Source organism: Dichotomopilus funicola (genome assembly GCF_033296635.1).
Source record: "Dichotomopilus funicola strain CBS 141.50 unplaced genomic scaffold C8A04scaffold_3, whole genome shotgun sequence".
NCBI classification, from domain to species: Eukaryota; Fungi; Ascomycota; class Sordariomycetes; order Sordariales; family Chaetomiaceae; genus Dichotomopilus; species Dichotomopilus funicola.
Genome location: NW_026944024.1, coordinates 170,029 through 192,060, shown reverse-complemented (window position 1 = coordinate 192,060; position 22,032 = coordinate 170,029). Strand labels below are relative to the sequence as shown.

General features: G+C 55.8%; 9 protein-coding genes across 9 annotated transcripts; 2 read left to right on the top strand and 7 right to left on the bottom strand.

The window, feature by feature from the left end:
• Positions 1–802: 802 nt before the first annotated feature.
• On the top strand, positions 803–1,961 carry C8A04DRAFT_24568 (Pyruvate/Phosphoenolpyruvate kinase-like domain-containing protein; the record flags this gene model as incomplete). Its single annotated transcript, XM_062779214.1, has 4 exons — positions 803–1,053; positions 1,116–1,291; positions 1,346–1,670; positions 1,742–1,961. The coding sequence occupies 4 exons, from the start codon at positions 803–805 to the stop codon at positions 1,959–1,961; spliced, it is 972 nt and encodes a 323-aa protein (XP_062640696.1).
• Positions 1,962–2,692: 731 nt separating this feature from the next.
• C8A04DRAFT_24567 (uncharacterized protein) lies at positions 2,693–4,275 on the bottom strand (the record flags this gene model as incomplete). Its single annotated transcript, XM_062779213.1, has 2 exons — positions 2,693–3,113; positions 3,194–4,275. 2 exons carry the CDS (start codon positions 4,273–4,275, stop codon positions 2,693–2,695), a joined length of 1,503 nt encoding a protein of 500 aa, XP_062640695.1.
• A 1,947-nt stretch (positions 4,276–6,222) lies between these two features.
• C8A04DRAFT_34053 (tRNA synthetases class I (C) catalytic domain-containing protein) lies at positions 6,223–8,975 on the bottom strand (the record flags this gene model as incomplete). Its single annotated transcript, XM_062782695.1, has 7 exons — positions 6,223–6,455; positions 6,513–7,317; positions 7,365–7,562; positions 7,619–7,853; positions 7,911–8,626; positions 8,685–8,711; positions 8,772–8,975. The coding sequence occupies 7 exons, from the start codon at positions 8,973–8,975 to the stop codon at positions 6,223–6,225; spliced, it is 2,418 nt and encodes an 805-aa protein (XP_062640694.1).
• Positions 8,976–9,605: 630 nt separating this feature from the next.
• C8A04DRAFT_9142 (uncharacterized protein) lies at positions 9,606–10,184 on the bottom strand (the record flags this gene model as incomplete). Its single annotated transcript, XM_062785370.1, has 1 exon — positions 9,606–10,184. The coding sequence occupies one exon, from the start codon at positions 10,182–10,184 to the stop codon at positions 9,606–9,608; it is 579 nt and encodes a 192-aa protein (XP_062640693.1).
• Positions 10,185–10,943: 759 nt separating this feature from the next.
• On the bottom strand, positions 10,944–12,891 carry C8A04DRAFT_8922 (GPI transamidase component PIG-T; the record flags this gene model as incomplete). Its single annotated transcript, XM_062785294.1, has 3 exons — positions 10,944–11,995; positions 12,055–12,449; positions 12,521–12,891. The coding sequence occupies 3 exons, from the start codon at positions 12,889–12,891 to the stop codon at positions 10,944–10,946; spliced, it is 1,818 nt and encodes a 605-aa protein (XP_062640692.1).
• Positions 12,892–13,292: 401 nt separating this feature from the next.
• Positions 13,293–14,251, top strand: C8A04DRAFT_34050 (uncharacterized protein; the record flags this gene model as incomplete). Its single annotated transcript, XM_062782694.1, has 2 exons — positions 13,293–13,320; positions 13,425–14,251. The coding sequence occupies 2 exons, from the start codon at positions 13,293–13,295 to the stop codon at positions 14,249–14,251; spliced, it is 855 nt and encodes a 284-aa protein (XP_062640691.1).
• A 527-nt stretch (positions 14,252–14,778) lies between these two features.
• On the bottom strand, positions 14,779–16,155 carry C8A04DRAFT_24563 (uncharacterized protein; the record flags this gene model as incomplete). Its single annotated transcript, XM_062779212.1, has 1 exon — positions 14,779–16,155. One exon carries the CDS (start codon positions 16,153–16,155, stop codon positions 14,779–14,781), a length of 1,377 nt encoding a protein of 458 aa, XP_062640690.1.
• Positions 16,156–16,853: 698 nt separating this feature from the next.
• Positions 16,854–19,009, bottom strand: C8A04DRAFT_8974 (uncharacterized protein; the record flags this gene model as incomplete). Its single annotated transcript, XM_062785309.1, has 4 exons — positions 16,854–16,892; positions 16,988–18,376; positions 18,436–18,752; positions 18,835–19,009. 4 exons carry the CDS (start codon positions 19,007–19,009, stop codon positions 16,854–16,856), a joined length of 1,920 nt encoding a protein of 639 aa, XP_062640689.1.
• Positions 19,010–19,547: 538 nt separating this feature from the next.
• C8A04DRAFT_34047 (uncharacterized protein) lies at positions 19,548–21,267 on the bottom strand (the record flags this gene model as incomplete). Its single annotated transcript, XM_062782693.1, has 6 exons — positions 19,548–19,616; positions 19,844–20,267; positions 20,419–20,789; positions 20,893–20,960; positions 21,049–21,085; positions 21,166–21,267. The coding sequence occupies 6 exons, from the start codon at positions 21,265–21,267 to the stop codon at positions 19,548–19,550; spliced, it is 1,071 nt and encodes a 356-aa protein (XP_062640688.1).
• Positions 21,268–22,032: the final 765 nt, after the last annotated feature.

Sequence of the window (22,032 nt, the reverse complement as noted above, 5' to 3'; positions counted from 1 at the left end):
GACTTAAACGGAATGGGCTGTGCTTAAATCCGATCCTGTCAGCTTACACCAAGTGCCTGCCCGCCCTCCCCGTCCCAGTCAATGCTTCCAAGGGGCTTAGGATCGTCGTCAGCTCGAGAAAGGTGGCATCATAGGTTGTTGTACGGAAAGGCCGGAGTGGTCGACATTGCGGCGCCGAGAAATTTGAGTCCTCTTCTCGTTAGACCCTGTGGTAGTGATGCGGTGAGCGTGGTGATATTCCTAGGGTACAACCGGACGTTGTGCGTCCAGTACGTCCGGTTACAGCCGAGATGCTCCCGATTTGGGCGCGCTTGCAACGGTTCCCGGGCTGTTTGCGTGTCCGACTCGCCCGAAAATCGTTGCTTGTGGGGCTTTCATAGGCCGTGCGTCTTTTTGGATGACAAACCGCTGAGGGATCTTCAGAATGGAATCGACCAAATCGAGGAACGGCAACTAATCACGTCGTCGGACGGTGTTGCCTTGGGCGGCGCAACCGTCAGCCGAACTCCGCTCTGAAGGATCCAGTATGTTGCCGGGTGGCTTCTGATGCCTTCGGATGCATGTCGGCTGATGTCGCATCTCGAAAGGGAGGGAGATATAAGAACCAGACGGCAGGAGCATTCTTCTTCACTCAGTTCCTCATCTGCAGCTTCCTCTTGAAACCCACAATTCTCCAACAGCATCTCCAAGACAGGACCCATATTTTTGGTGACTGCCTTACATATACAGCTTTCTGCCCAACTTCAAACTTTTGACACCAGCATCCAATATCTCGTCGCCACAAAACCTCACAACCTTCATCATGTCTGACCTTCCGTTCCCCCAGCAGCCGCAATTCCACACCACGGCCGACTACCGTGCGGCCGTCCTCACGTACCCTGGCAACTTCCGCCGGGCTCTGCAGGAGGCCCAGAAGGACCCTAAGAAGACCCTTCTCGGCGTGGCCCAGGGCATTCCCAGTGTTTTCGTCACCAAGGTCATGGCCTCGGCCAAGCCCGACTTTATCTGGATGGATGTAGAGCACGGCATCTTTGACCGCTCGACTCTCTACGAGTACGTTCGCTGATTATCTCCCACAATGTCGAGGTGGATTTTGAGATGCTGACCTATTCTAGTGCCATCCATGCCGCGCAGCACCACTCTGAGGGCAAGACCATGGTCGTTGTCCGTGTTCCCAAGCACGACGAGGTCAGCCTGTCGACCGCGCTTGATGCTGGTGCCTCGGGTATCGTCATCCCCCACACCGACTCCGCGCAGGACGTTCTCGACAAAGTCAAGGATGTGTTTTACCGTGAGTAGACCGACTCCCGTGAAAAAATAGTACTTTCGTGCTAACAGTTACTAGCTCCCAAGGGCCAGCGCTCTTTCAGCCCCTGGACCTTTACCCCTGGCATCTCCAACCAGTCCTTGTATGCCAACGACGAGTGGAACATGAAGAGCTCCAACAACCACGTTTGCCTGATCGCCCAGATTGAGAGCGTTGAGGGTCTCAAGAACCTTGAGGAGATTGCCGCCCTTCCTGAGGTTGACGGCCTCATGTTCGGCCCCGGCGACTACAGCGCCGACGCCGGGATCAACTTCAGCCTTGCCGCGCCACCACCGCAGGAGTTCATTGACGCCATGACTCGCTTTGTGACGATCGCGCACAAGTACAACAAGCCGCTGTTCGGGTGAGTTTTCCTCTCTACATATCGTTTGTTAGTGATGAGTACAGGCCGTACTAATTCATTTTCCAATACAGTGGTGCGCAAGGCCCTGCCATGATCCCCATCCTGCTCCAGCAGGGCTACAAGGCCCTCGCTGTCACCTTCGACGTCTGGGGTGTGGCCAACATGGTCAAGGACGGCATGGGCGAGGCCCGCAAGGTCATCCACAAGATTGCGGATGACGCTGCGGCGGCTGCTGCCGCTCCGGCGGAGGGCGAGAAGAAGGAGGTGGTTGACCTGAACGAGAAGGCGTAAATTTAGAGTTGGTTGGGACGACAGGTCCTATTGTGACAGCATTAGGATGACTGTTTTGTATACTATAGATGTGGCAGAGAGTGCCGTGATACATGAGCGACCAGCGATAGACGATTCCCTTCTAATTTGGACATGATTCATCAACACACTTGGAACCAATGGCTTAACCTGCTCTGTGACTTGTCTAAGTGGATAAGTGTCGTCAAAGTTAACTTTATGACATGCAGCAAAGTCGTAAATATAGAACAAGCGGTCCTCCTATACGACTTCCTCGGACTTGGTAGACGGCCTGATTGGCTCTTTTGACGCAAAGGTCGGAGAGAGGGACTCTGCAAGGGACTAATTATCTGCAAGGGACTCAGCAAGCAAGCCGAAAAGGGAATGCCAGTGTGGCACGGCCGTGGGATATAACGCACACTGTATGCACCCAAGGGATGGACACACACCGTACGGACATACATGCACCTAAGGAAGTGGAAGAATGATAACCATATTTTGTACACATGCTCCATACATACATACATCGTCGATAACCAACCACGGATATCATTTCTCATTGTCAAGCAACAGACCACCGCCCTCCCATCGCATCAAGTTTTCCAGAAGGACCAGACCCAACTCCTTTTCCAATACATCGTGGGGAAAAAAGCAGAAGTTCCACCGCCCTACATCCCAGGTAACTTCAAAGCAAAATAAGAAAAAGACAAAAAAGGAACAAACGAAAAAAACCCTCACTGCACCAACACACCGCTCACCATCCCAGCCGCCAGTGTCCCTGTCCTCACCACCCCCACCGTAGCCTTCAACCAACACGCCGCCGCCGCCGTCGCCGCACTCCCCACATCGCTATCACCACTGCTCTCTGTGGCAATCATGGTCCCCTTCGGCCGGAAAACAGCGCCCACGCAGTCCCACCGGCGCGCACACGCGTCCAGACAGTCGGCCATGGTGTTGATGTCGAGGGTGTTGGTTTGCAGGCCGAGTTCGCCGTCGCCGCCGGGGTAGTCGGCGTTGCATTGGATGCGGAAGGTTTTGGGGGAGGTCGTGGCGTTGGAGGTGTAGGTGTTGTGTTCTTGGGCGTTGGTTGCGTTGGGGTCGGTGCAGACGGGGTCGGTGACGAGGGAGGAGGGGAGGGTTGTGGGGGTTGAGGAGCTGGGGGTGTTAGTACGGTTTATGGCGGTTCATGGTGGGGAGAAATAAAAGGGAAAAAAAGAAAAGAAGAAAGAACTCACCCCCCATCCATCGCAGCCGTACGAATCTTCCCACTCAAAACAGCCCCCAACACCCCAGCCAACGCAACCACAATCACCGCCAAAATAACAACAACCCAAAACAACCCCCTCTTCCACATTGGTTTCCCCTTTCCCCTTCCTTTCCTTCGCCCGCGTCCACTCTTCTCCCCCTTTCCACCACCACCAGCACCAGCAGCACCACCCCCAACCAACGAAGCCAACCCCCCCAGCCCCAACCGCCGTAATCTCTCCTCCCTCCTCCGCCTTCTCAACATCCTTTCCCTCCTCTTCTGCCTCTCTTCCGGCGTTAACCCTACCCCACGCTCCGCACCATCCTGGTCGTCGTTCTCATCATCATCTTCACCATCACTGTCATACTCATCATCCGTCTCCAAATCCGTCCCACTGCCGGTCGCCCCACTAGCACCAACGGTCTGACCGCGCAGACCCTTCCGTCGCTGATGACGTCGTTGCTCGCGTCGTTGGCGCCGATGCTCGTTTTCTTCTTCCTCGTCTAGTTCGGACCAGGCTTGGCGGAGGGAGTGCACGCCCGAGGTGCGGGGGATGGAGCCGTTGCTGAAGGTGTGGGCGTGGGCGTGGGCGTTGGCGTGGGGGTCGTGGACGAGGGGGGGTGCCGCGAGGGGGGATGTGCTGGTGGTTGCGGTATTGGTGTTGGTGGTGTTGTTTGTTACGGCCGTTGTTGTGCCGGTGAGGGAGGCTAGGCCGGGGCTGGCGAGGTTGAGCGGGGGAAGAGTAGTATCGTGGGATGTGCTGGATGTTAAGGGTGGGTGTGGGATATTATTATCGCCTGGTCCCCCGTGGGCGGTACTACCGCCGATACCTTGGGAGAGTGACCGTTGGCGGTTTTGGAGATGGTGTTCCTGGGCGAGCTGGAGCTGGACGGGGTCGAGTTGGTGGTCGAGCTGGATGGGCGCAAGTTCCGGGTAGCTCTTTTCGTGCTTGACTTGGTCGTAGTCGTCGGGGACTACTTCGGGATAGGTGTGGTACGTCTCATGGGTGGTGGGGATGAGACCGTCATGGTAAGCACGCGGTGCGGGGGTTTCCCGCGTGCGTTTCCCCATGGTTTGTGGTGGTGGTTATAGGTAGTGACGTGAGATGTGCACGTTTTCGGGTCGCGGGAAGGGCCGCGTTGGACGGCAGACGTGTAAATGGAGGTCAAGCTGAGGGCAAGTGCCTCAATGTGGAATCAGGGTGCAGAGGGATCCCGAAAAAGAGGGAAAAAAGGTAATAGAAACAGAACAGAGAAAAAAGATGCGGAATCACAACAGTGGGATCTGGAGGACGAGATGGGGAAACCGGGCGTGTGACTGAGTTCAGCCGAGGAAGTGATTCACTTGAGGAAGACTGGGGAACCAATACTGTGTGGAATGACAAGCGCGCAACATGCACATCAGCGCGCTTCGTCACCAACAGCTCGAACAAGCCGCCAAGCAAACACGGCCACCCTGCTGTTGGGGGTGTTGGTGGAAAAAAAAAGGTCAAGCAAGGAGGGAAAGACCAACAATTTTGTGATTTGGGCCAAGTTGAGAGGGAAGCAGAGAAAAGAAAAGCCAACGAGGCGTTTTCGGCAACAACATCGAAGTTGGGGGAAAGTACGATGCGACGACGGCCAAGCTTTCACCTGCCGGCTTCACGTCTCGTCTGGTCTCGTCTCGCGAACCTGCGCTCCTCCTATGGTCTGATGAATCCTTCCCGGTTTGCCCTTCCTGCTCGCGAATTTCAAACCAATCCGGGTCAATTCACGAATCGGACGAACCACCCGCGACTCGGGGACAAATTCCCGATTTCCATTCATTCTCAGGCTTGTCAGGGTCAAAAACTTGTTGAACGTTTGACGAACGGAACGCTAATTTGGAATGGGGCGGCGCGACAATCTGCATTGTAACCCTGCCCGAACCCTCGTGGCCGTTGCCTGGTCCCTGGCGGACCGGCGGTCGAGACAACTCCATGGGCGAAGAAGATACCCACAACGGCCTCCGCAACATCCTCCGAGCACGAAAGGTAGCTTGGCCGAGGACGACAATATTTATCGTGACAGGCGATGATCATCGTCCAGTGTGTTTTCTTTGCCCTGTGTCTTGTAGTATAAGAGGTGGGCAGCCCGTTCGATCCGCTGCCGCTTGGTTTGAGACACGCGCTGAGTTCACCATCCATCCTCGAGCTCTTGTCGTTTTTGTGTTCCGAGCAACGTGTTGCGCGCGGAATTAGGAATTCAATCAACGACCGTGGAAGCTGCGCCTGCGCCGCATGCCCACAGCAACTCCGCCTGCGCCGGGCTGCGGTGCACCTGCCCGATTGAGAAAATTCAGAGGGGCTCCCCCTGGCCAGCTCTCTCACGACAACTTTTCAGGGCAAACTGGGGACTTTAAAACTGGGTAACTGGGGGGTTGCTGTCCGCAGGGGGAACGCCCAGTTGGGGGCCGCGATGTAACTGTAGCTGCTGGAAGCCCCCCATCCCCCCGCTGTTGTTTTTCCAGGTTGATCTGCAGCGCACGATCGTTGCGTCGAAGGGGGAGCTATTCTCGTTGCCTGGAGCTTGGAGCGGGGTTTTGGAACTGATCGGAGTCGTTATTTTTGCCGACGATGATGAGACAAAGTCCAGATATGAAGGAAGGCGGGGATCATGAACTTTGAGAACCCTTTTGGGGCAATTTTCGGCGAATGCTTCGGTATGTATGGATGCTACGACGGGAGCTCTAGAGATAACGTTAAGGGACAATGCTGTCGGCTCCACAAGAGAACAAATATGTCAAGAAGCGAAAGCTGCCAAGCATCAACACACATATTCGGCCCCCAATGACAAACGTCAATCCCTTACTGGAAAGATGACATCTTTTCCGCCACCTGCAAAAGTTAAACATAAAACATGAAACATGCAGGCCGGCCAAACACACTGTTTCTTCCCTCCAATCCCGAGTCACCTAAATCCCCGGACCAGACCCGCGCCGGCCCGTTGAGAACAAACTACTTCGGCGTGGCGGAATCGGCACCTCAGCGGCCCCCGCCTCCTAGGCGCTGCCGAACTTGGCAAGGTACTCGTCGTGCAGCTTCTTTTGCCTGTCCCAATCCTTCTTGAGCTTCTTGGTCTGGCTCTTGGGGACCTCGCTCCCATCCGCCAGCTTCGTTGGCAAACCCTCAGCATCCCATTCTTGATACTTCGCGTCGCCCTTAAAGAGTTCCTGGGGAGGCACCTTGGCTTTGGCCCATTTCTCCTCCTCTGCCTTCTCTCGCGCCTTGCGGGCTGCATCCAGGTGTTAGCGCATGTCCTGTTGGAACCCGGGAGGATCTGACAACTTACCTTCTTCCTTCTGCCTCGCCTTCTCAGCTAACAACGCCGCCTTCTCCTCGCGAGCCGCAATCAACCTGGAGGCCGGCACAAACTTGATCAAACTTGGCTTGTCCACCTGATCATCAAGTTGGACGCCAATGTCCGTCAAATCATAATCACGGATCCGATCACTCAACGCAAGCACCGCTTGTTTGCTGGCGGCCGGCAACGAGGACACGACCGCGCGCAACACATCACGGAGACGAGACGCCGCGCGGAGATATGGTAGCGCCAGCTTCTCTACATCACGCTCGCCGCTCTTCTCCAGCTGGGCAAACTCGGTATCGGGCGTCTGTTGCTGGAGAAGGGTCTGAACCGACGCTTCGGTGAGATGCAGCGCCTCAACGTCCGTTTTGATCTTGACGTACGCCCCGACAAACGGCTTGACGGCTGTTTGAGGGTCCAGGTTGGCCGCGGCGGCCGCGCTCGCGGAAGCCCATCCGAGACCGTTATACGGTGGCTGTGCGCTGGCGTCCAACCCAAGAATGCCCACAACCTTGGTCACCCACCGTGCCACAGTCTCAACAGCCGCTAGGCTGGTCTGGCCAGACTTGTCGGCCATGTAGATGTTGGCCTCCTTGACGAGTCGGAGGATCACTTGCATAGCACCGGCGGTATCGAATGAGTTGCGCAGTGCCGAGTCCAGGTCCTTCTGGGCCTGTTCAAGCTCGGTGACGAGGGACTTTCCTGCCCCCTCTTCCAGGGATAAGTCCTTGACGCCCTCTGTCGTGGAACCGGCCTCTGAAAGCTTCGCTTTGACGTTGGTGAAGAAATTCTGTGCTTGTTAGCGTGGGTTTTGTGTTTAAAACGCGGCCAACTCACGTCAACTGTGCTCTCCCAGCTGTCTGCCTGCTTCCGCATATCCGGGGAGATCTCTACCCCGTCGTTCCAGCGGCCCATCAAGAAAACGATGCGCATGTTTCGGGCCGTGTACGTTGTCGCCAACGCATCTTGGATCGTCTGGAAGTTCTTCAAGCTTTTAGACATCTTGCTACCCGCGATGGAGAGATGGCCCATGTGCTACAATCTGTTAGCGGCTGGCGTTTTCAAATAGGATAGCGAGGAGGCTTCAGTACCAGGAAGTAGTTGACCCAGGTATGCTCGCCCTTGTCGCACTGGTGAAAGTACGCCTCACTCTGAGCCAACTCATTGTCGTGGTGAGGGAACGCCAGATCGATGCCACCGGAGTGAATGTCCATCTGTTCGCCAAGTTTGTCGGAGGCCATGACGGAGCACTCAATGTGCCAGCCTGGGCGACCTGCACCCCAGGGGCTCGGCCAATATGGTTCACCAGATTTCGACTTTTTCCACCTACACCGTACTCGTCAGCATGAACCCCTTCAAACTTATTGCACAGGCATAACGCACAACGCAAAGTCCCCAGAACTCTTTTTGCCTTCTAAGCTCTTCGACAACGAGCCCTCGCCCTCCTCCTGGAGAGTCTTGTCGTTCTTGCTCTCGGGTCGTAGCCGGGCGTAGTTGTTTCCCGCCTTCTCGAAAGCCGCAATATCAAAGTACACCGATCCATTGGCTTCATATGCGAACCCATTGGCGATGATCTGCTCAACAAATGCCACGATCTGCGGGACGTATTCGGTGACTCGCGTGACGGCATCTGGTGGTAGCACATTCAAGGCCACCATGTCATCGTTGAACGCCTTTTCCATCGCTTGGGTAAGATCTGTAAAGATGGTCTGGTCGCTGGTGTCGATAGTCTCCTTGTACAGGGAGTCGAGATATGGAAGAAGAATGTCCTCTGCCCCGTCGAACCCCGTGCCATCAACCAGAGACTTGGCAGCCGAGTCCATGTTGCCGATATGCATCCTTGCCTTAGCTTCGGGGTCGCCAGGCTTCCCCTCGCCCGTCAGAGTCCCGCCGGATAGTACTTTGCCGTACGCGGCATCCCTGCGTTCGAGGTAATTCTTCTCATCGACAATTGACTGGCCCTCGCCGGTGAGTAGTGGCAGATTGCTTCCCGCATAGGCCTGGAACGCTTTGAAGACGAGATCCCGGATCTCCTTTGCGGTGTATGGCTTCTCCTTTTCGAGCTCCAGTAGCCGCTTTCTTCTCGCCTTGATGATAATCTGCAAAAAGAACTAAGTGTCTGGCCCCAATTTCAAACCCATGTACTGGTCGACCAACCTTGTCATCCACATCCGTGTAGTTCATCTGGATCCGGTTAGCTTAAACTGTTATTTGTGTCTTTCAAACCATCAATGAGCCACTCACCACAAAGTTGACCTTGAAGCCAAAGTGATGCATCAAAATACGGCGAATGATGTCCGTCGAGACATAGTTGCGGGCGTGGCCAAGATGGCTCAGGTCATAGGTTGTTGGCCCGCAGGCGTACCACGAGACCTTGCCCTCCTCCCGGGGTATAAACGGCACCGGTGCTCCGGGCTTGAGTGAGTTGTGGACAGTGATGGCTGCCATTGAAAAAGTCCGAGGAACCCAAGCAGTTGGAGTCTTTCGGGGCGTGTGGGAAAGGGGGTATCTCAATGAAAAGAAAGAAGCAGCAGTTCGAATCCGAGTGAGGGAGCGCATCCGGCCGTTGGCAGAGGTCAGATCGCACTTGTGTGGGGGACCTATAAAAAGGTCAGCCTGGCCGCTTGCTTGGATGAGTCAAAAATTGCTGTTCCAGGTTGGTTCCAGAGATTGTGGAGGAGCGGGGCATTGCCAGTGGCATGCTGCGGCACCCCACTCACTGTGCGATGGCGTGCGCAAACCGTTGCGGGAGCACGGGCCACATACCAAAGTCCCTGGAAGTTTGACACCGTGTAAGATTCCATGTTTGCTCAAGATTCCGCGAGTCTCCGTGTCTCGACTTGTTAAGCCTCGGAGATTACTGCAGTGACCTTTGTTCAGCCATCTACGCATTTTCATCGATGATTTTATGATTCATTTGTTGAACTACAGCGTCATTGAAGTTGTGCTCTTGGACAGAGCTGGTGTGTAACCGGTATTTATGGCGTTATGACTGATATTCTGACTGATATTTGACTCTGGCTGTTACAATATTAATCGAGCCAGAGCCAACTTCGACTCACTTGACACCCGACTCGATCACGCGCTCTGCTGGCTCTGCTGCCCGGGTGGTGCACGACGGGGAAGCCTTGCTCTCAGAAGTTTCAACAATCTTTCCTGCACTCCCCACAATAAATCTTTTTCATTCCCAACCTTGAAAAAGTCCAGCCCAAGTCGCCGGGACACGATCTCCACGTAGCCAAGTTTCGGATAAAGATTGTGGCAGACGACAATTATCTTTTTCGTGGGTGACCGAGCGCTCAATCCCAATTCAAGAAGACTGATCGGGGCATCCGTCATCGCGCCAAAATACACCACCAGGACATCGGCCCTTTCCTGCATATCCTGTTCCCAGTCCACCTGCTCCCGAAACGGCCCGAAGGACATATCCTCCCTCCATGATGCGTTCCAATCCTCCCGGAGCGGGTTGAAAAGGGTCAATTGATGGCCCCGAAGCGACTCTATGAGCGGCAAGCGCCAGTCGGGGCCAGCGCTGCTGGCAGTAATGGAGCCAGCCAAAAAGACGGACAGCTTGCCGGTAGTGGGCGCGCGACCAGGAGCCGGGATTACTTGCGCTTTCGGTGGGGTGGGTAGTGGCTTACGGACGGTGGTGACCATGGGACGTCGAGCGAGCGTTGACTGTCGAGGGCCTTGAGGGCCCTGAGAGCCTTGAGAGCCTTGAGAGCGTGTGGGAGTCGACATGATTCGTACGCCACAAATCGATAATTAAGAAGCACGTGGAGAACAAATGTGAAATGTCTGCGTTAAAGAAAACAGAAGCGGGATGATAGGTAGTTGGGGGGGGTGGAAGAACTGTAGACGGTGGTTGAGCTACTGGGTAGGGACTTACAGATCTGCAAGGGTAGGTAAATCAGGTATATATGCAGTCGTATAAAAGCGGGGTTAGCTCCCAGTCCCGTGCTCTTGTACGAAAGGGTCAGCCCAACTCATAGCAGCCTTGTTTGGTGATACGAATCTTCAGGCCCCCCATAATTCTTCATGGCACAGCAAGGACTCCGAGGAGGCCGTGCCCGGTCGGGACCAGCCTATATTTTGGACCCAAACAGCTGTTGCCTTCCTCCCATTGCCTGCGCTTCAAGGTGTCTTGGGATGCGAGGAATGAAAAAAAAAAGTAATAACTAATTGGTCCCTTGGTGTGCATCGTCGTTCTAGGACGCGGAGGGTTAGGGTTGAAGTTTCTCTTCCCTGATTGTCAGTTTGATGTGATTCCAGATAACTAACGTTCAGCACCCAATTGAGAGCAATGTGCGATCCAATTAATGTGTAGAACACACATGGGACACCAGTAAAACAAATCGCCATGCTAATATTTCTAACAAAATGTATACATTACTTCACAGGACTCGCCCGACTCTCTCACCCTTTGACACCCTTCACCCGTGCCTTCAGCTTCGCAATCAACACCTTCAGCCCTGCCTCCGGCCCCTCATCCGCAGCCACAAACCGCCTCACCAGGATATTGAACATGCCCCCAAAAGCCAGGGCTATCGCAGTGGACGTGAAGATGATCACGTTATACGGCATACTGAAATCTGGAGTTGGCAAGCTGCACAGAAGCGAAGTAGTACGCAGGGTATACGCCGCTGCTAACTCCTTTCCGCCAGCTTCTTGCCCCTGCGTGGTGGGGTCAAGAATGGTGATGACAGCAGCAGCAACGTCGAACCCACGGTTTGCGTCTGGTGGGTACTCGGTGTATCGGAGGATGGACTTCTCAAAGTCGTAGGTGAGGAAGACGGTGGAGGCTGGGGGAACGCGCATGCGGACTTCAAGTTGAGTGCCGCGGGCGCGGTCGAGGGCGGGGCGGTAGTAGACTTGCTCGATGAGAGAAGAGTAAGACGAAGCCGAGGAGGAGGCGTTGGTGTGGGGCTGTTGGCTGGCAATGCGGGCTTCCATGGTATGCAGGTAGATGCGCATGAACCAGGGGAGGGACTCCATATAGATGAATTCCACCTCTGTGTCGGGGCTGGGGTTGCGCAGGATGGTTTGCACACCACCGCGTTCTTGGCCGTGGCCGGTGAAGCTGCGCTCGGCGTAGAGTAGAGGGGTTTCGGCGGCGATGATGCTTGTGGACGAGGAGGCAGCCTCGGCGTCGTCGGGGCGCGGGAGCATGAGCTCCATGTCGGTCTCGGGTGAGATGTGGAAGCAGCGAGAGAGGCCGTCGGGGTTCTTCTTTTCGTGCACATCCTTGGAAACGAAGACGCTGCGGGAATGGTGGACCTGGAGGCAGACGGGTGGGACAGCCTCGTCCGCGAGGGGACAGGTTCCCTTGACCGTCTTGCCGAAGATCTGGGAAAGTGTCCACTCTTGGTTGGTGTGGTCTACAGGGAAGCAAGTGTCGTGCGAATTGTAGGGCTTGGAAGCATCACAAGGCAATTGCTCGCTAGGAGGGGGTCTCGGGATAGGGTTACCTGGATACTGTTAGCGACATGTCACAGTGCAGAACGTCGACCAGGTGAATGTTGCATACCCCTTGGCCGTTTCGACCTGTCAATATCCAGCACCATATCGATCGTCTGCTCAATTTGAAGTACACACTCTCCACCAGCTGGGCAGATGGGCCGAATATCAATGGCCATGCTCTGCCACGACGAATCAAACAGTTTGTGTCCATCTAGGAGGGTTGCAATGCCGGCTTTGCCCTTGCACGGCAAGAGCTTTAGGAAAGGGGTCAAGTTCTCGGTACAAACGACCTCGTGTGGCAGGACACCGTAAAGCAGTTGCATGTTGTCGACTGCGGAATGATCGCCTTCGGGCTGGAACGACATCACGGGCCGGGTCGTCCGGGTACCATCGATAAAGTTAAGCGAGGCGCAAAAGAGACCGGACAAAGCGTTCGTCAGGGTCAGCCATTTGTGGTCAGCCCTGGGTCAAAAAGTCAGCCACGAGTCTACCACGACAGAGTATGCCACATCCAGTGCCCCGGGACGTCTTACTCCTCGTTTGTATCCGCCTCTAGCCATGCCCACAGCTCAACGCCCGTCCCGCCCTCGCGCGCCCCATTCCATGGCCGAGCACCCCAAGTCTCCGCATCCCATCGCCCCAGGCTGAACCTCAAGTGTAGCTCGCGTGTACCGGCATGTTGTAGGATTTGTGCGAGGGACCGGGGGAAGAAGCGGAAATTCCCCTTTTCGAACTCGGAGAGGGTCGTGTTGGAGCGAAAATTGAAACTCGCGAGCAGCGAAGATAGAGGCAGTGGCCTCAAGTTCAGTTGCTCATGGTAATCGGAATCGGTTGCGGAAACCGGGGCAGAAAATGTGAAAAAGGAAAGCAACGAAAGCCAAAGGAGAGACAGGAATCGGCGCATCTTTCTTCCTCAGCGCGGCCCGGCCATTGGGCGTATGCAACCGCGACAGCAAGGAGAAGTTGACGATGCAGAAGTCGGGGTCCAGGATGATCGAGTTGGAGAACGCCAGTCTCGAAAGATGACAGCGGGCCGCAGCAGGGGCTGGACGCGCGAAAACGTAACCTGGACAGGGGGTCGCCCACTCTGCGCACAGGCCCACTTCCCCAGCAGCGGAACCGCGATTTGCAGCCTTGCAGCGCGGCTGGAAATATTCCGAGTCAACCTCCAAATTTATCATCAAACTCCCAGAACAACCTCTTCCACGAGCCTCGACCGTGCGCATTTTACGAGACCGTAACACCGATTTGCAATAGAAATCGACGGTCACCTCGAATTGGTCAACCCGCTGATAACTTTTCATCATGGCGGCCGAGCAAAGGAAGCTGCTAGGTACGTCGCAAATCTCTCCTTCGCCTCCTTCAACTAGCCAAATCTATCGATTCCTTCCCACCTGCCCATACTCCATAATGAACGGCCCAGCTAACCCCTCCCAGAGCAGCTAATGGGCGGCGGCATGGCCTCCCGCAGCGCCCAACTCCCCCTAACCGACCCCAAAGTCTGCCGCTCCTACCTCGTCGGCACCTGCCCACACGACCTCTTCACCAACACCAAAGCCGACCTAGGCGCCTGCCCCCGTGTACACTCCGAGGCCCTCAAAGCCGAGTACGAAGCCCTCCCAGAACCCGACCGCAAAAAATACGGTTTCGAATACGACTACCTCCGCGATCTCCAAACCCGCATCGAGTCTTGCAACCGCAACATCGACACCCTCCAGCGCCGCCTCGAAAAGACCCCCGACGAAGTCCGCCAAACCAACGCTCTCCTCAAATCCATCTCCGACCTCGGCGCCACCGTCGCCAACGGCCTGCTCGAAGTCGAGATCCTCGCCGAGGCGGGCGAGGTCGCGCGCGCGTATGATGAGTACTACAAGGTGCGGCACGCGCAGGCGTCCAAGGCGGAAAGGGAGCGGGAGCTGAAGTCGCTATCGGAGACATCGGGGCCGTCGGGGCACCAGAAATTGCAGGTGTGTGATGTGTGTGGTGCGTATTTGAGTCGGCTGGATAATGATCGGCGGTTGGCGGATCACTTTTTTGGGAAGATGCATTTGGGGTTTGCGCAGATGCGCAAGGCGTATGATGCGTTTCCGAAGGAGATGCGTGGGAGGCAACGGCCGCCTATGTCGATGGGTGGGGGAGGTGGGGATGATGATATGGGTGGTGGTGTGCCGACGGGGCCGGGAGGAGGGTATGGTGATGGGTGGAAGGGGAGGGGCCCGAGGAATGGTGGGTTCCGACCACGAGGACCGAGACGGGGGTGGTAGGCTTGGTGTCTGTGTTTATCGGGGTGCCGGGGTTGTGTGCTGTATTAGGAGACATACGAGAGATTGCATTGGCAGGGAGTTCTGGCGTTTTAAATTTAGGGGGGATGTAATGAAAATAGTACGATATCACGGTTCGGATTGGGAATGCAAACGGTGTAGTTGCCCTTCGTGTAAATCATGTCATATCAATTTTGGGTATCCTAAACTCTAGCACGCGTTGCCCTTGAGATGTCAGCCGTGTTTTTGCTGAACGTCTCCCACTACCGGCCATTTTAATCTAAATCATCGGCCCTCCATAATTGATAGTTTCTTGCGTTTCTTGTTTCTAATCCAAAGCTCAACCACACCTGCGAAGGTGGCCCCGCAAAGCACCCTACTTTCCGCGAGCAGTCACCAGGCGTTCCGTTCCAACTGTCTGTTCTCCCCTTCCGAAGAAGCTTCCAATTCCTTGCCCGATCTCCGACAGGCAGCGTCAAAAGGAGATCACCATCTCATGACTTCTAATCCTGGCTGGTATACCATTCCCTCTAGGTTTCTTTGGCCAACGTGGCTTCCACTTCTTCGTCCCATTTCCCAACCGGAGGGGACAGCGGTAGCTCAGCCACTCCGGCTTGTTTGCCCCAGGCGGTGTCGATCTTTTTAGGAGCCGCGTTGGACGACGGTAGAGCTGGGAAGTCTTCCTTCTTCAGATCCACCTTCTTTGGCGGCGCTGGTGCCTGTGCTGTGTGATGTTCGCCGCGTCGGCTGTGATCACCGCCATGGTGTTCCCCATCGTGTTCGTCGAAGAGCGCCCGTCCACCTCCGCGCCCTCCTCGTCCCCTAACACGGCCACGTCCTCTCATCCCCATACCCCTACCCCTGATCCCAAACCCGTCAAACTCCCCTCTCACATCTGCCTCTCCACCATCGCCACCAGCAGAAAACCGACTGGCGCCCAATCCTCCTCTATCACCACCACCACCTGACCTCGCCCCCCGCACACCACCATTAGCCCCGCGGAATCCATTCCCTGCAGCATCCTCCTGCCTCTCCCGTTCCTCCTTGCCAGCATCCCACCCCCCGCCCTCCTTCATCCCCATCGCCTTAAGCTTCCGCTCACGATTCTTAGCACGCTCCACCTCCAGCTTGCGACGCTCCTCCTCTGCCGCCTTACGGCGCGAGGCCTCTTCAGCCCGGCGCTTGCGCGCTTCCTCCATGCCGATCTCGTACGCGACATCGTGTTCCGAAGCGTCGCGCTGCGCTTCCTCGAAACGGCGCGTCTTTTCTGCGGCGAGCAGGCGCATCTTCTCCATGCGCGCGGCCAGTTCCGTTTCGGTGAGCTTTTGACGGGGGTTTGCGCCGGAGGATAGGCGGGCGTGGGAGACGGCTGAGGCCGTGTTGCCGTGGTTGTTCGTGGTGGTGGACTCGGTCGCGGTCGCGGGCCCGGATGGGACGGGGGTTGACTGTGGCTGTTCGGGCTTGTCGGTCGCGGCGGGTGTGTCTGGCGCTGGGGTCGCCGCGGTTGTCGCGATCGATTCGGAGCCGGACGGGGTTTCGCTTACGGCTCGCGAGGAAGGTTTCGGGCCCTTTTTAGCATTGTTGTGTTTCTTAGACGAGCGCGGTGGTTTATTGTTATTGTTGTTGTTGTTCTCCTGAGCCGCCGGTTTGGGAGCATGGCGGGACTGCGCGAGCGATGACCTCGCGGGTTGACTTGGTGCTGCCCGGGGCTGTGGTGCTACAACGGGTGTAGGTTCCGTCGTCGCTGGGGCTGGTGGTGGTGCCGGCGCCGGGGCTGCTTCTACCACCGCGGGCGCATCGAAGACGGGGGCAGTTTCGACGACATATTCCACTGTCTCGTCGACGAGCTCGATGTCATCGGAGAACAGATCGTCGTCGGTTCGGCCACCAAACTGGTCTTGGTCCATGATTGCGGTAGGAATGCTATATAATAATATAATTGATAAGGAATTGATATCTATCCAAAATAGAGGAGCAAGGGAGACTAGGACAGGGCTTTGGGCAAAAGGGTGAAGGAGTCGAAGTGGGAGAGTAGCTGCGTGGAAGAGGACAGCCACGGTATTTGACTTCTTAGCGGGGCATTTGGAGGGGCATGGCTGATGCCCGCCTTGAACCTTTGGCAAGGTTCACCAGCTGGCGACAGGTGTGGAGCAACGCAGCCACTGTTGCATAGGATGCGCCATGGCAACTATTTCAGTGTGACTTACACGGGCAACTATGCACGTAATCAGCTTGCGGTCGGATACTTACGGCATCTCAATATCTCGACTCGCAATGCAGATTTTTATCGAGTTTAACGTCTAGCGTAGAAGCTCCTGGATGGTGTGTTTTAATGAGGCCATATCTTTGAAACCTTGCATTGAAAGGTTCCTGGAACGCATGCATATACATAATTACTATGTAAGTTTAAGAGCTTATTAAGAAAATAGAATCTCGCTAGTCATGGCATCTCAAAATAGATGGTACGAGGTCTGTCGAAGATATCTTTCTTTGTAATTAACTGATTAACTCCTAAAAATTCCTAAACTGGCCACGAAAGCACGCTGCTGTTCCACCCACGTTGCAGCACTCGATCATCCATCCTCCCCCTGCCTTCGATTCCCACTCATCGAGATTTCCACTCATTGATGATGATATCCGCGGCCTGTTCCACACACATCAGTATTAGTATGACTTAACACAAGGACACATATCATCGTTTCGGGCAAAACCATGGAGAGCGAAAAAAAAGAGACTCACCTTCTCGCCCACCGCATACGCCGTAGCGCTCAAATGCGACCCAATCAAGAACGGCATCACACTCATATCCACCACCCTTAACCCCTTAGCCCCATGAACCTTCAAGTCCGTCCCAACGACCCCTCCCAAATTCTCCGGCAACATAGCCGCCGTGCAACACGGGTGCATGAACGAAAGCACGGCCGACGAACGCACATACTCATCCAACGTCTCGTCATCTGCAGCCACATCCTTCCCGGGCCCAATCTCCTGCACCCCCAGCGCCGTCAGCGTTGGCGTCTCGACCAACTTGCGCAGGAATCGCACATGCGCGCGGTGCAGGTCAAAGTCGACTGGGTTGGACCCGGCTCGGTAGTCCAGCACGGGCTGGGCGAGATGGTTGTTCTTGTCGAGCCTGACAGTCCCGCGGCTGAGGGGGTGGAGGAGGAAAGAGGGCGCTGATACGGTGGCTTGGGAGGTGGCCCAGGGTGATTCGATGCTGGGCGCTTCCGGGTTGGAAAGCAGCTTGGCAAGGGCCGCGAGCTGAGCCGAATACCCGGCTGCGATCTCGGGGATGCTGCGAAGGTCCGCGGGGAGATAAGAGGTGGCTGAGCCGTCGGCGATCATGGCGAGGATCTTCTTGGTGATGTTGGCGTGGTTGTCGGCGAGGTGGGGGAGGGAGACGAAGATGGCAGAGTTGCCGCCTGCCATGGTGTACGGACCCCGGGCAGGGGTCTCGTCGAACCCGGCGGTAGCGTCAGCTTTGAGGGTAGCGTTGTTGACGAAATCGTTGGGGAGCGGCCAAAAGTCGTAGGATTTGGTGTAGGACCACGTCACCATGGGCCCGGAGTGGTCTTGGAAGTTGGACCCAACGCCGGGCAGGTCAAGGGTGAGGGGGATCCCGGCATCGCTGAGGACTGCTGCCGGACCGATTCCGCTGCGGAGGAGCACCGTCGGGGTGTGGAGGGCACCCGCTGACACGATCACCTCGCCGTCCACAGTCACGTTAAAGAGGTGGCCGTCATCGAGCGACTTGGCCTCGACAAGCGGCGGGCCGGAGTTTGGTCCGTCAGGGTACACGACGCGAACAACCTGGTGCTTGACCAGGAGGTCATAGTTCGAACGGGGCTGCACATCAGCGTAGTGCCCCAGCCCAGAGTGCGATCGTCTCGCCGTTACTGGGTGCTGTGAGACGGGCGCCCAACAGATGCCGTCTTTGTCGCCGCTAGCGCATTCCTTTGGGCTGGCGAGTCCCATGTCGCGAAAAGCGTCGGTGCGCACGGAAAGATCGACCCATTGGTAGGCTGGGAAACTGCTGTGGATTGGAGTTGAACCACCAAATGCTGAAAGGTCCCAGGTGTAGTTGTACTTTTCAGCAATCTCAGCTGGGGGCTCGGTGAAGGTCACGCTCTGGCGATGTTGTTAGTATCACTGGTTGGTTTTCGTGGGGTACATGGCAGTAGCCTTACCTTCTTGAAGTACGGGAAGATACCCTCCCAATCCCACTTGATCGAAGATTGGGCAAACTCGGGACCGCCAGCTTCTGTCCAAGCATCGTAGTCATACTGAGACCCACGATCGAAGAACATGCCATTCACGGCACTGCTTCCGCCGACGACTTGGCCGGCCTGGACGAACGCAGTCTTGTTCCCGAACTCTAGATTTGGGACCGAGTTGAACGACCACGCCGGCGCCGCATCGGGGTTGGCTGTGATCCAATTCGTGGGCGGATCAAAGGTACCGGGGGCATAATGAACGTCGCCATACTCGATAACCAGTACGGTTTCTACGGGACATTATTAGCGATGGGCAAAGAGATACAACGTCGTGGCGTTGCGTTGCCATGATGCTCAGATCTGAGGACGTACTCGAGGGGAAAGCCTCGCTCAATCGGTCGGCCACGGTAAGCCCGCTCGTGCCGCCACCGACAACGAGGAAGTCATACCGGTCCCGAAGTTGCGAGACTTGGCGCTTGGCGTGGGAGTTGCTGGTAGCACTCGTGGCCGCCACAAGCGAGATAAAAACGACGCCGCAAAGACGCATGATGTCCGATGATGTCCGTCGTTCCTTGTGTAGATGATCCAGCAATTGGACAAACGAGACGAAACACACAACAGCAAACGCTATCCTTTTTCACGATCAATTTCTCCCCGCACACAGGGACAAGCACCACGCTTTTTCAACTCTCGGCTCCCCGGGCGACCATCACGAGTTCGTCATGGCTTGACCCCCATTCTTGGGTCCCATCTCCGCTTTCCATCCCCTTTAGTCAGGTTGGCTTCGGGGCGAAGCGAGAGCGGGAAGTGGATGGCGCAAGGTTGTCCGGCAGGCATTCCGAGGTTGTGTGCCCGGTAGGATTGATTCGCGCGGCTCGTGTTCTGCGCGCGACGGAATTCGGCAGGGGCGCTAACGGGTAATCAAAAGGCCTCGTCGCAATGCTGTCGCAATGCTACCAAAACCACATGGGCCGTGGAGTTTTCATGGATTCGCCCACACGGCTGCGCCGGCCCAAGCCAGTGTGATTTGTCGAGCTGGACATGTGCTGCAAGAATCCCTGTCGCGTTGCGGGGTGTTGGATGAACTAGACCTGGGAGCCTGGGAGGGGAGTCCTGAGAGTCGCACCGAAAGCGAAGAGCGAAGAAGAGGAACACTGGAGTCTGGGACAGAGAAAACAAACAAACATGCTATTGGGGATATTGTAGTGTAAGAAAAAAAAATAGAGTCGTCAAACATGAGGCGGGAAAAATACCCGACGAATTACCCTGCTGTAGGTACTCGATTCATGCTGTCAACAGACCCCCTCGACGACGCGGGCTTGTTGTCATGATGCCCAGGCCCCTCCCTCGTGGGTTCCCTGCTGGCCGCTTGCCCGGTAACCAACTCCACAGCAGAATCGAGATTTCCGGGCGTCGTTTTGCTGAAATTACTCCGATGCGAGACCGTCAGCGTCGTCCCCTGGGTCCAGGACAAGCCGGACTCGACATGCACTGACCCCCGCCCCGCCCGGGATGCAGCTCCTCGTCCAAGTCGGAAAATGTTCAGGGACATCGACCCGATGGTTCTCGGCCGGTTCGACGGGTCCCCCGTGGTCTGCTGATTCTCCTGCGGCTTGATGCGGTCCATCATCGGCCCAAAGACTTTGGCGAGGAGCGGCCGGAGGGTGGGCATGCAACCACACACGATTGCGGCGTTGACCTCGGCCGTGGACCAGTTCGCGATGGTGACAATGCCCCATGTCTTGTCGCCTGGGTGGTACAATTCGTTGAGCCAAATGGCGCGTAGCACCGAAATGAGGCAGACGCTAAGGGGAGCTGTCAGCAAATTAAAGCAGCTAGAGGAAAAGGGAAAGAAAGGACGTAAAATTAAACCCAAAAGAAAAGAGGATGCTATTTTTTGCAGAGGGGTAGTAGGACAAGGCAGAGGGGCAAGTAAGGTAGGGAGCGCCAACTTACAAGGAGCCAAGCGTAAACACGGCCAAAAGACCCAGTTTCTGTCGCAAAGGAATGGTCATGCCCACGACGACCGGGATGGGGATCCCAAAGATCATGAAATCGGTGATGATGTGAATGTACGTCAAAGCCCACCACACCGTCACGGGGTGGCAGTACCCGTCTATTTCCGGAAGCCACTTCTTCTGGATAGGGACGCACATGGTGAGGTACATGGCGATGGCCCAGGTGTTGTAGATGACCACGATGCCGAGCGCGCCCCAGGTCACTTTGCGGATATAGTCGTGTGTCAGGACGCGAAGGTACAGCAGGAGAATGGAAACCTTGGTGAAGGCCAAGCTGAGGTTGTAGAAGAGCGTGCCGATCCACGACCACTGTTCCTCGGAGGTTGGTTGTTGTTAGCAATCACGTACGAATACGTGCTGGGCGTCCGCCGAGCCTTCGGTTTTCCCTGTTGTTTTTGGGGGAGTTACTAACCTTGAGATACGCCGTGTACTCTTCTGATGGCCCAGGTGGGGTATGTCGCCCAAGGCCGTTTTCTTCTTCTAAACAGGGTGAACAAACACCGGTGAGTAACCACGACATGGAGTTGAGTGTTGGGGAAGATACAGTAGATAAGAAGCATCTTCTTACGGAGCACCATAAAAACTCCAAACGCGATACCCGCCACCTGTAGAGTAGCCCAAAGGTTAGATTTAAAGCTTCCCAGACCTCCCATCTCAACCCCCAGGAGCCGGACTCTCGGCGTACCATCGAAGCCAACATAGTCCAGTCCTCGCTCTTGACCGAGCGCAGCAGTTTGATGCGGACATAAAACCGCAGGGCGACCGCCGTCAATGAGAAAAACAGCATGATGCCGACACAGATGAGGATGCTCTGCGAATTCCGCGCGTCTTCATCCGCGAAATCGGCCGGGTTGGGCGGCGGCGGGCCAGGCGGTGGGCCATGCGGTGGTGGCCCATCTCGTGGGAACATCATCGGCGGTGGTGGAACTCGAGACGAGACGGGCCGGCCGTGTCGTGTCGTCAACTCGGCCGGAGCGCCGCCCGTGAATATTATGCCAAAAATGGGCTGAAGGGCGGGTGGCCGGGCACTAGATCTTAGATCGATCGGGTTCAGGTGGAGGAGCGCAAATGCCAAAAAGGACGAATCGTATCGTACACCGCTAATGCGAACACGAGAAAACAAAAAATGGGATGGAAAAGATTAGACCGTCGCAGACAGTTATTAGTTGTTTATTGTTTGGTGATAGATGGGATTATTTCGTCGCATCCCAAGAGGGGAAGCCTTGAGGAGAGAAAGTTAATTCTTCCTTCAACAACTCCGTTCTCCTTCTCAGACAGACGCGACGGGGGGAGCGATCTTTTTTCTACAAGCACCATAGGCGGCCGAGGTGTCATCCGAACCCCAGAAAAACTTCATGCACGCGACGGTCCCAACAGCGACGCTATGTACCGCTTGATGCAAACGAAATAACGAGCTCGCAACTCAGACTCGGAACCAAATTACTCTATTGGTAAGGCTGCAGTGGGAGCTGCAGCCGGTTCACGCCACCCGAAAGCCCGGATCGGACTTTGATCAAGAAAGAGAGAGAGAAAAAAAAAAAAAAAAAAAAAA